Here is a 12,571-nt window from a genome sequence, read left to right on the forward strand (position 1 = left end):
CGCCATCTTGCTCGCCAATGCTCCCAAATCGAATTGCAGAGCGGTTTAAGTCTCCGAACGCCAGGGGGAGGGGTGTATGGGGTATGGGGTGTTCACAGTGGGAGCTACATCGCCTATGCTTTGAAAACACATAAATGCATAGAAAACACAGTGAATGTGGACCTATATACAATATGAACCAACAGCCTCCTATATACACTAATTGGTCACTGTTATAAATGTTGTTCCTCTTATGCAGTGTACAGAACACAACAATGATTCTACTATGAATTCTGCATGGTCTACACACACAAATGTGAGGTGTATGCCTGTGTGTGTGTGTGTGTGTGTGTGTGTGTGCACACGCACGCACGCGCACGCGCACACACGCACACGCACGCACACACACACACACACACACACACACACACACACACACACACACACACACACACACACACACACACACACACACACACACACACACTCTCTCTCAGAATGGAATTAGGATTCCTTCATACTGGCCATAATTCACTCCCTCTGTCAGATAAGACCGCTTGTGATGCAACAGCAGAGAAAAGCACACCCAGTGAGGCATGCCTCTGTACTGTATATACCCATGTGCACCGTTAATCCTACAGTTCATACATGTTGGATGAGGTACCTCCCCCCAGCCTATAACAACATAACCCCCCCCCCCCCACACACACACACACACACACACACACACACACACACACACACACACACACACACACACACACACACACACACACACACACACACACACACACACACACACACACACACACACACCCATCAGGGATTCTCGGGCCAGCTGCAGTCAACTTTTCCTTGCACGTGTCAGCCACTGTCGATCGCAGTTCTTCACAGTGCAGATGAACAGCAAGCCTGGGGGGCTTTAAAAAAATAAACACTGAAGGATTCAGTTTTGGGTAGAGGTCCTTTCTTTGTCAGGTTTTCACATCCCTTTTACATTCTGCACAGTCTCTCAGCCCCACGCCATGTTTGTTGTTTCATGGATGGATGGTTATGCAATGTATCATACATAATTAATAAACATTAGATTGACTCAGTGAATATCTTTGCACTCTCTCGGCAAGATGTTCTAGCAGCTTCCATCAGATTGGTAAAAAAGAACACATACTGTACATGTGTATAATGTACAGAAGGGATTTTAAGATGAACATAAAATAAAAATAAAATCATATGCATATGACTGTTTGTTTTTTACTTGACATAGCATGAGAGGATAAATATGAATGCCACATCCTCGTTCAAGTTGCTATAAATGCAAAGCTGCTGTGCGGTGAATTGGAATGATGCACGGCTTGTCATCGTTGTGCCTGCTTTAATTTCAGACATATATGTCTCTCTTAACCCCCCCCCCCCCCCCATTCCTCGATTTCCTCTCTTCTCTTTGTTATCACTTCATATTCCACTCTCTGTGAAACATTGTGCGGCCTGAGTGCTGTTTCCCTGGAAACAGAAAGCCGAGAGAGAAAGATGGATCTTGGAGGTGAAAAGACAGCAGAGGGTCTTAAGGCCCCGTTTAGACTGCAGTCAAATCCGATTTATTTCTCAAATCCGATCTTTTGGCCTAACTGTTCACACTGCATTTGCAAGTGACCAGATCGGATCTGTCACAGATCTGTGTTAGGAGTAGGACTGATTTAAACAACGTCAACCCAAAGCTGTGAGTCAACATATCTGCTTTGGTTGCCGTGGCAACGACGTATAGGCGTCATGACGTCATGACTTTTAGGACCTTGTGAACCCATCTTCTGCCATGCCGCGAGATATGTCTTCATTTATTACCTTGTTCCTGTACATTGCCACAAGTTTCGCTTGTACTGAGGCATCCCCCCAAAGTGCTAGGAGACATTTCTCCGTCTGTCCACTGAATACTGCTCGCCATTTCTTCTGTAAATCTTATGCTGCACTATTGTTTTGTTTTCATTACACTCCTTGTGCTCTCGTAAATCAAAATCAATTCTCGCGCTCTGTAATTACGTCAGTGGCCGCGCTGGAAGTGACGTTTTGGACAGTTATGATATGCGACTTAGGTGGTTAGAGCATGTTACTACGTTCAGACTGAGACGCATCTTTAGAAATAAGATTTGTATCCGATTTGAAACCATCTCTGAATGTGGCTCAAGTCGGATTTGTAAAAATCGGATTCCATGTGATGTGTCTCTGTTCAGGGCAGGCTTCATAAAACAAATCGGATTCCAATCTGGATATGACATAGATCTGATTTAGGCTGGATTTAGCCAGTCTAAACGGGCCCAAGTAGCTGAAGCATCTCACGTCACGCACCAACCGAATGTGACCAACTAAATGTATGGTGTATAAAGGGCACATTTATATTTAGATGGAAAGAGTACCCGGGTCCCTCCAGGGGTATCCTGCAACCTTTAAGCAAAAACAAAGCACAGAGAGTGTTACTGTGGACTTGCAGTTGCAAAGAATATGTATGTTTTGTGTTGAGGAAAGTGGTGGAGTAACCACAGCATTGGAATTTAAACTGATACCCACCCCTGCTCCACCCCTCCATCACTATCATAGTTAGTTGTCCCCTGGGGGTGATGAGGGTGCATAACAAGAAGCCCAATTTGAACAGCTCCCCCTGGATGCCCCATCATTCTGCATGCACCGGTCGGACAGCTGCAGCTGATGAGTTAGCCTGCTCTGGTTTCACCAGAAGGCTTGTAAAGCCTCACCAGCTTGGGGATTCCACCCCATCCAGCTGCTTGCTCAGCCTGGATATATTCCATTCTGTTCCCCCTCAGCAACCCTGGAGCTCTAGAGCCAGCATTAATGGACCAAAGATACCGCAGTGCTCATGAACAGTATACATGATCTCACCTTAGGGATGGGACGATAACCGTTATCGTTTATCGTGATAAAAAAACACAATAATCGTACCGCGGAGATTTAAATTTATCGTGAAATTGTCCTCCATCATACACTAGGAATTAGCTTTTTTTGAGCTGCAAATGCACTTAAACCCTGCATAAAAAAATGGACCTGTAAAGAGTGCATTTGGTACGCTCTTATTTCAGTCTACACAAATCAATTCGTCAAAAGCGCGTTGCAACGCAGTTGTGAGCTTGTAGATCTGCTATTTTTGGCAAACGTGCTGGGGGTTCAAGTGGTTAACAAAAGTGGCATTTTAAGTTTTAAGCATATTTTGATTATTATTATTTATTTTTCCCACAATAATCATGACATGTAATTTTCATATTGTCCCATCCCTAGAATCTATATACTGTAGGCCTAAGCACTAAGCACAATAGAAGCAGTTACAGAGGTCCTGGATATTCCCACAGTATTTAATATATTTCTCATGAAGCAAGCTCAGTGCTTTTCCCACAGTGAAAACACATTCGGGCTCAACTTAAAGGGCAAGACCACTTTGGTAGAGGTTTGGGTTGTTTAGTTACCTTGCCATGATGTAACTCCAAAGGTGGACAAGAAATCAAAAATAACTGCTCCAGTGATTAGAAATTGATAATTCAAAATATGCTCCTCATTGACATACATTGTACAGTAAAACAGTCACTCTTTTAGCACATAAACGAACGCAAACAAAGATGATTCAGACAATATAGAACATCACAAAACCCAGTACTGTTTATTTTTTTTAATACAAATGTAACTTCCTGTTGATTTTGCCATTAAGAAACCCCGGACTGGATCCGTGGATCCGGATGTTCAAATAGTAAAATCAAGAGGAAGTTGACATTTTTATTTAAAAAAAAAACAGTATGGGTCTGAATCAACCTTGTTCGCGTTTGTTTATGTGCTAAAAGAGTGACTTTGAGAGCTGTTTTACCGTACAATGTAAGTCAATGAGGAGCATATTTTGAATTATCAATTTCTAATCAATGGAGCAATCATTTTTGATTTCTTGTCCACCTTTGGAGTTACATCATGGCAAGGTAACTATACCCAAACCTCTACCAAAGTGGTCTTGCCCTTTAACCACAAGTAAGACGCGCGAACGCTGGAAGCGAACGCAGCTCGAAAATATTGTGTATTTACGGACTTGTGTGTGTGTGTGTGTGTGTGTTTTGACTGTAGCTGCACTCTGGCGCACTCTGTCGGCCGCACCCAGGCAGTGCACTGCACACAGACAGACGGACACACAAGCCGAGCAGAGTTTCATAGTAGGCTCCACTTGGGCGGAGGCGCGGCCCTCCTTCCGCGCCTCCTTCCGCGTTCGCAACTACTGAAAATAGTCGATCTACAAGCTCACGACAAGCCGTGATGCTGTGTTGTGAACTTTTGAAAATGTGGGCATAAAAAGAAAAATGTCTATAATTACATGCCCAAAATAGGGATGCCAGGATGAAAGTGATTAAAAGTCCTCTGCTAGCTAGCAATAGCATTATGAATACATGTGCTTGGTGTGGAGGTCTGGACAGTGGCTGTAATAGGCCTGCATAGTACATGAACTCATGAAAATGTGCCTAATTATTTTGTAACGGCTGGTCCCAGCGGACACCATAAGAGCCAACGGCAATGCGAGGAGAAGAGACCCTCTGAATGGGACTGAGACTTCAGTGGGTGCCGTTTATTCAAGAATCCCCCATATCAGCAAATAATTGGAAGAAAGGGAAAGTAATTATAGGAGGTCAAATATTGTGTGTGTGTGTGTGTGTGTGTGTGTGTGTGTGTGTGTGTGTGTGTGCGTGCGTGCGTGCGTGTGTTTGACATCTATGAATGGCAGAAACAATGTCCAAGGGGATATGATTAACTCCCAGACAAAACAAACTCGGCTGGGGAAGAGAGAGGAATGTGGAATGTAGGCCATCAGAGGGTGGCGAGAGATACTGTTCCTGCCATTAAATAAAATGAGCCGAGGCTCGCCAGTGGTGATTCCAACAGCAGTCGTATTATCTGCCTACCGCAAAAAGCAGGTGGCTGATTAATTAAGTTGAGCCAAAATACTATTTTTTTGCATTTTTACAAGCTGTAAGAGCATTATAATATAATGAAAAATATGTATCATTTCGACAAAGATTTTCGAGCCAATTGTCCTTAAAATTAAACACATTAGGACAGGGGTCTTTTAAGGCCAACGATACTTAGCCAAGAGAGAGTATAAAATTGTGATGCATGATGAAAAACTTGTGATGCAAACTTGAATAATACCCAATAAGTTTAATTCCATGCAACTTCATGAAGCTTTTAAAGCTAGCTCACCATATTTAGCTCATTGTCTCATCAATGTCTGTTGTTGAGCATTGACAGATTTGATACCAGCTTGGACATTTTCCACAAGTCTTTATTTTTTAAGTGACCATATTGCCTTTAAGTGATGCTGCAGCTTTGCTTCATAGATTCACTTGACACCATTACCAGTGTTTTCTTTTGTTTGTTTGTTTGTTTGTTTGTTTGTTTGTTTGTTTACACATTATCCTTGTTAACATATTCATGTTAACTTGTTTTTTCAGACATTCAGAGAAAGAAAGAAAAAAAGAAAGAAGGAAAGAAAGAAAGTTCCTATGAGGACCCTGTGCGTAAACCATAAAAAAAGAGAAGAAAAAAGACAGGGTCTAATAACTGCGTGGCTTCTCCCATGTGTGCAAATTCAGCGGATCGTGTATCTGACGGAGGGCACGTCCACGTCTTCATTTGAGAGGTCGTTGCAGCACAGCTCAAACACCAGGGCTTTCACGTGCAAACCCAACTTCTTATTGGACACTTTAGTCACAACTTCAGTCATCGGCAGGTCCAGTCTCTCTTTGAGTTTGGCAGCAGCCATGAAGTAGGAGTACACCATGGACAATCCCTGAGAAAGCATGGTGATCTCCAACTTATGCTCATTTTTGAAATAGTCAAGGAACTGTTTGAGTGTCATCTCTTCACCGCTGGGCTGTATTCCCTTGACCTCAAATCGATCCCACAATGTCCAGTGAATCTCATAGTACTTTTGGCTGGAAGCAGCGATGGGCTCGGAGAAGGCGAAAAAAGGGAGTGCAAGGTTCATGAAGCCATTCTTGAAGGACTCCAGCTTATTGTGTCCCTGCACAAGTTTAATGAGCTCCAGACACACCAGGCCTACCACTGAGGCGGTGGTGGTGGCGATGGCAGGGATGATCTTGCCAGCAATCAGTTTGCTCTTGTGTCTGTCGGCAGGGGGAATTTCGTAGTTCTCTGCTCTCAGGTTGGACGCTGCCACAATGAAGTCCATGTGGAAGTTGGTGTCGTCATCCTTCTCAAAGACAATGGGGTTGAGTTTGAAGTGGGAGCAAGAGTCAGGGGATGGGAGAAGAGTCTTCTGCAGCTCTTCTAGTCGGGAGTCGTCAGCAGAGAGAACATCGGAAACGGGTGAAGAGGGAAGAGTGAAGGTCGGCATGCTGACGTCCTGAAGGATCTTGCCCACTGCTGCACGGTCAGTGCTGCCAGGCAGACCATATGTCTGGGCAAATAGGTTGGCTGCTGCCATTATAAAGTCCATATGCAGGTCATTGTTAGTGCTGAAGTCTAGGGGATGGGGACATCTCTTTGGGCCAGACCAGAGGGGGAGACCAGAGGTGGAGAGCTGATCTGGGGGATGGTGGTGTAGTAGCTGGCGGATCTTGTTGCTGTATAGGCACTGCCAGTAATTGCGTGCCCAGGCTACACAGTCGGCCCAGCTATGGGGGCAGTCTGTGACCAGGCTCTTATACACACCTTCCAGCATCATCAAAGGCTGATCTCCAGGTAGTTTAAGAGTGGACTCCGTGAACTTGGGATCTGTTAGGTATTGCAAGGCATTTTCTGCTGGCTGCTTGAACAGTCCCTCAAACTCATCACAGGCCCACTGCAGTGTGTGTTCAATAGAATTGGGGAAACTCTTGAGGGTGCATTGGGGGATGGACTTCTCTGGAGAGTCTTGGCTGGAGTTGTAGGACTCCGTGAGGAAGGGGATGACCACCTGCACGTTGGCCTTGGTGCCCAGAGTGCCAGACTCCAGCAGGGGCTTGCGGTAGTGCACACATCGGAGGTCCATATATCTACGCGCTTCAAGGTTGTCCAACGCGTTTGCCACACCATCAAGCCTCTCAAAGAAGTCATCATTGTATACACTCTCAGTGTCAGGGCCCACCCTGTTCTGGTGACCTGTGATTTTTATGGATGGGTTCATCTGCTTTACTGCTGCTGCCGCTATCTCACTCTTCATTTTTGTAACATCCCAGGGTCTGAAGAGGAACTGTCTGTTGAGGTTAGATTTCTCTATAATGTCCATGTCTGTCACGATGACTTCACCATCCCCACTGGCCAGTCCCATCATGGCAAAGTTTTTCATCAGCTCACAGCCAATGGCACCGGCCCCAACCAGGAAATAGCGCTGTTTGGCAAGTGCATCCTGCAGCTTGGTGCCAAACACTGCAATCTGGCCATCATAACGACAGTTCCTGGGAGTGCAATCCTCCTCTGAGAGCACTATATCTTCCTCTTCAGGCAGGCACTCCAAGGCATCAAAGTACAGCCACTGCATAAGGGGCATAAACTTTCCTGTGCACGCCTTCATCACTTCCTGTGCAGCCAGTCCACCAATGAAGGCGTTGACGGGTGCCAGGTCGCCAGCAGAGACAAAGGCCATTTTCCTGATGAGAGCTTCATCCAGCTGCTCCATTTTAGCTGACCCCACCTGGGCAGAGTTCACGTTCTTAGCCAATGTCACTAGCTCAACACCGTCAGCCTGGTTCCAGGGTTTAGGAAGGCGGCTGTTTTTCTTCTGGAAGGAGTGGAGAGCCTGGAAGGCCACGTGCAGCTGTCCTGGACGATCAAATTTAGCAAAGTCTGTCATTATAAACTCTGGCTCAGACATGGACGATGAGAAGGACTTGAAATCAAATGTTTTGGGCATCTTGACCTGCGAGACAATTCCCCCTCTCATGTAATCCGAAAAGCCAGTTGTGTCGCAGATACTGAAGGTGTAGGGACCCAGAACCTTGATTTCAACAGGCTGACAGCTGTTAAGCTCTATCATACCCTGAACCTCAATGAAGGTGACGTAGTCTCCACTCTCAAACCCATGACGAGCTTCATCCAGGCATGTCACAACACCAGCAGTATCCTTAGTGATCATGGCGATCATGGTGCTTAGAGGCTGCTCTCCGTTGGTGTCATACACCACCATCTCCTCACCAAAGTCGCAAAACAACTGGCCAAACAGTCCCCGTGTGTCTGCGATGACCAGCTTGATTCCTTTGCTGTGGCAGAGTTCACCTACATGCTGCTGCTCCTCCAGAGTGGAGTAAGTCAACACTACCACCTGGAATTGAATCAGGTAGTCCTCTGTGAGTGCTCCGGTGTAGGCTGCCACGGGGACATAGCTGTTGAGCTCAGCCAGACGAGACTGACTCACCTTTGCCCTGTTTTTACCCAGGTCCTTTTCCCGCAGGTAGAACTGTGAGGAGAGGTCTCTCCACTCTGCAACACCCTGGTCGTGCACAGTGACAGATTTGACTCCACCCAGGATGACATTCTTGGCAATCTCCACTCCAAGCCCTCTCATGCCAGAGATGAGGACAGTGGAGTTCTGCATGCGCTTCATAGCATCATGGCCCAGCACATAAAGTTGTCTGGAGTACAGGCCTTCATCAATCTCAGCATTACTTTCATTCTTAGCCATGCCTTTGGCAGGTGTGTGGGATAGTTCAGGTCTGACAGAGTTAGAGGAGGAGCCTGTCTTTTCCCCTGTTCCTGACAAGTGACGTTTCTTGGACAGTGGACGTTTCTTGGACAGTGACAAGCTGGACATTACATACGTTATTACTCGGCCTGATCTTTAGTACCAAAAAACAACCACACCTCGTGTTCAGGTCAAGAAATCAACTCAACTTCCCAACTCGTCAGCAAAAGTAATGTCAAACTTAAGCAGCCTTTTGTTAGGGTTAATTTCCTAAAAGAGCTGGACGATTGCTTGGCTGGCTGTTCTGCAGTGCGTTTACTAATTCCACGAAGCAAAGCAGTCCCAATATCCTGTCTCATCTTACAATAAATTGAGAGGTGACATGGTGTAGTGTGATGTCACCAGCTGTGACCAAATGGCGTCACGTCATAGCAATTCATTTAGTTGTTTGAGAAGTCAACGTAATGTTTATGCATGTTGAGCTTGAGTGTAATGTAGGCTACTGTGAGCACTGACATCTTTTTGAACTGGTTGCATGAAGATTTTCCCTAACTATGCGCATGATTTGTTTTGAATAGCCTAAAAAATCTAGGTAAAGTCTCTATGAATTCCAGGAAACTGTCTGTCTGTGTATCTCTGTCTCTGCAGTATATGCCCAAATATAGACATAACTGAAGTCATAGTTTATGACATCAGTACTATGGGTAGTACTGATGTCATAGTGCTGACGTTATACACGACTGAAGTCACAGACTGGCCTCCAAGTACTGTGACAATGGGTACTGACGTCATAGATGATTGACGTCATAGTATACTAGAGTTCAGCACTAGAAAGATGCACTCAGTAGAGTGCATATCTCTGCAGGCCGGGGGGAACTCTATATTTAGGTACGTCTATAACGTCAGTCAAGGTTTCAGCCTGATCCGACCGCCACTGACTTCCATTATAAAATGTATGAGATGAAATGAAAAGAAAGTGGGTGGGTGCATGTACTTCCTTAACGCAATGAAGTTCATAGTGACGTTGTCAACCACACAGATGACGATCGTTACCGTCCCGCTCTTTGTCTTCCTCAACCTGCTGCTGTAGAGGCAGACATCACTGCTTACTCATTCTACAACAAAACAAGCGCGTTCCAGCGTGGCGGCTCCAGTCTGCCCATTGATGGAGCAAAAAGGCTTCCTGATCAGAGAATGCCTGTGAGCCCGTTGACCCTCGCCCCTCCTCCGGCAGCTTCATCGTCGTCATCATCGAGGGCTCTGACTGTGACTATGACATCAAGGTCCTCAATGGTCAGAAAGCTGGGTACAACAAGGCTGCCATTGTTCACAACAACGTGAACTCCAATGACTTAATCAGAATGGGACCCTGCAGATGGAATTGCTTGATTATAAGACAGATAAACATTCCATCTGCGTTTGATCTGTGACAAGACCGCCAACTCTCTGAAAAATCATTATATTTATGGCAAGGGGGAGGGTCATGTCGTCCTCAGAGGCAGTGGTCACGCTATCCTCACTTTCTGCAATGATAGCTCCATCCCCCTCTTCACATTCCTTTTCTTACTGGGAGGACTCTTTCTCATTGGTGTTATTGTCCTGTTTGTCCAGCAGTATCTCCACCGCAAGGACCTGCTAAAGATGAATAGGAGGTGTAACTGCACACGATTTGCTTTGAATAGCCTAAAATCTAGCTTATATAGATCCATATAGATGTGTATCATTGTGTGTGGCTGGCACTCGATATGTCCAAATATGAAGATAGATGAATGGCGCCATAATACAGACAGGGTTGAAAACATAACGTCTTTGCCTGTAGGCTGGCGATGCTGCTTTGCATTTTGAACTTGTAGATCAGCTATTTTCGTTGTGCGACACCGGCCCGCAACTATTAAGTATAAATCTGGCTTTAAGATCAATGGTAACTATAGTATATACTGTACAGTATATGTGTGCATGTGTGTGTGTGTGTGTGTGGGGGGGGGGTGTAAACCTTTATCTTATCTTATCTTATCTTACTACTATAATTGACAAAAGCTCCGAAGTTCGTCCGGGATTCGCAAGCACAGGATCACTCCACATGCCTCCAAGACCTGTCACAGACTGTTGATCAGAGCTCTGGCTATTATTTAGGCATCTTACCCCACCTCGATCAGTGATCAGACTCTCGGCTTGATTGATTTTCTGATTTGCCTATCAGACCCTCAGCCTGATCTGGCAGGTTGCCATAGCAACCAGATACAGGAAGTTTGACCTCTTTTGACCTCAAGAAAGGCTTTCTATTTGACAGCAGGTGGGTCGTGAGGTTGGGAGGTTGGGAGGTTGGGACTAGAGGTTAGGGCCGCGAAGCGGCTCAAACCTCTAGTTATTATAAATAATAAAGGTTTACAACCACTGATCTAATCACCCACACATGTATGTGTCTTTACAATTTTAAATTGCCCTTCCCTTACTTTTTTTATATTTGTAATTGTTTATATGGATTATGAATGTTAAATAAGAAGGGTGTAGGAGTAAATAAGTCTTTACTTCTTCCTACTCCTTTTTGAATATGTTGGGGATGATCAATGATTGCTTTTTGTTGTTGTTTACTTCAGTTTTATAATATATTATGGATTTGTTTTTATTGAGTTTTTACCTGCAAGTTCAAAATAAAGATTATAGTATAGTTATTAGCACACTGGTCAAACAGGCTCATTAAATTAAGTACAACAAAAATAGAGACAGGGATGGAAATATTTTGCACTTTGACTTGCTGACTCTGATCTCATCCAAGCCATAACAGTCATGCTGTATTACTTATCGGCATCGCAAATGTGAGAACCATAAAATGTCCACACACGCACGCACGCACGCACGCACGCACGCACGCACGTCTAAAACACTACTATAGCGAGAATCTTATTGCAAGCAATAAAAATCCATGAAAGACCCTCTACAGAGTTGTCACTTTAAAGCAGCCAGCTCCTATGTGTCCAATACACCTCTCTCTTTTCAAACAACTTGTTTAAACACATTTGATTGCTGATTGGGCTTCCTTGACTGGCTTTCCACAGCTGCTCTGCTTTGTACAGCGTGCACGCGCGTGCATCAGTATGTGTTAAAGACTCTTTTATAGCTAGTATGGTGCGCAGACTTCAGTCCATGTCTATGAAATATGGTTTTAAAATTGAATGGTCAGCCATAATACATTTCAGCTCATATCAGTGTGCAGACTGGACCGGTTTAGTGGACTGCAGAGCACTCAGTTAAGACTATCTGACCACATGAACTCTTGCATTCCTATTCTGGGAATGTCGTAAAAGGCAAACATTCTGTGAAAAATAGCTAGCAGATTTACAAGCTCACAACGCATCTGTGAGATTGTAGATATCTAATTTGCTTCCTCATCTCAAAAACACAAAGAATGCAATAGTATACAATAGAATGGATTCCTCAGAACATTTACTGGATGTTACTGTATATGGATAGTGAAGTTCTTTTTGGCTGCCAGCCTAAAAACTTTCATTGCAGAATAGACTAAAACTTTTTTGGCTTCAGTAGGCTACCTCCTTTCTCTGATTTCTGAAGTTCCTGAACACATTTTGCTTAGAGAAAACCACATAGTATATGATGCTATGAATGATTGATTCGAATGATTTTTAATACATCATTACAAAGAAATGGAGTGAAAGAGTTGCTATCTCCCGAGCAGATGTATTTTACTCTTTGGCCATTGCAGGTATGTTCCAATAATGTGGTTACTTTTTACAGTTAAGCAGGTTTACACAGGTTTGTCAATGTTTTATCATTAAACATAACAGAAAAATACATTCTTCCATTTTCTTTCATGTGCCTGTGTAATACCTCAGTATACCCCTTTTTGAGAAATACTGGACTACTAAATCATGTTTCAGTGTCATACAAAGGCACTGGCACAGTGGTGAGAGTTGGGTGCAA

The 12,571-nt window shown here is 44.4% G+C and overlaps 1 protein-coding gene across 1 annotated transcript; it reads right to left on the minus strand.

The window, feature by feature from the left end:
* Positions 1 to 5,599: 5,599 nt before the first annotated feature.
* LOC308104265 (ubiquitin-like modifier-activating enzyme 1) lies at positions 5,600 to 8,655 on the minus strand (the record flags this gene model as incomplete). Its single annotated transcript, XM_080454658.1, has 1 exon — positions 5,600 to 8,655. The coding sequence occupies exon 1, from the start codon at positions 8,630 to 8,632 to the stop codon at positions 5,600 to 5,602; it is 3,033 nt and encodes a 1,010-aa protein (XP_080310784.1). The 5' UTR covers positions 8,633 to 8,655.
* Between the last annotated feature and the right edge of the window lie 3,916 nt (positions 8,656 to 12,571).

This window comes from Gymnoscopelus braueri, assembly GCF_963280865.1.
Source record: "Gymnoscopelus braueri genome assembly, chromosome: 17".
NCBI lineage: Eukaryota > Metazoa > Chordata > Actinopteri > Myctophiformes > Myctophidae > Gymnoscopelus > Gymnoscopelus braueri.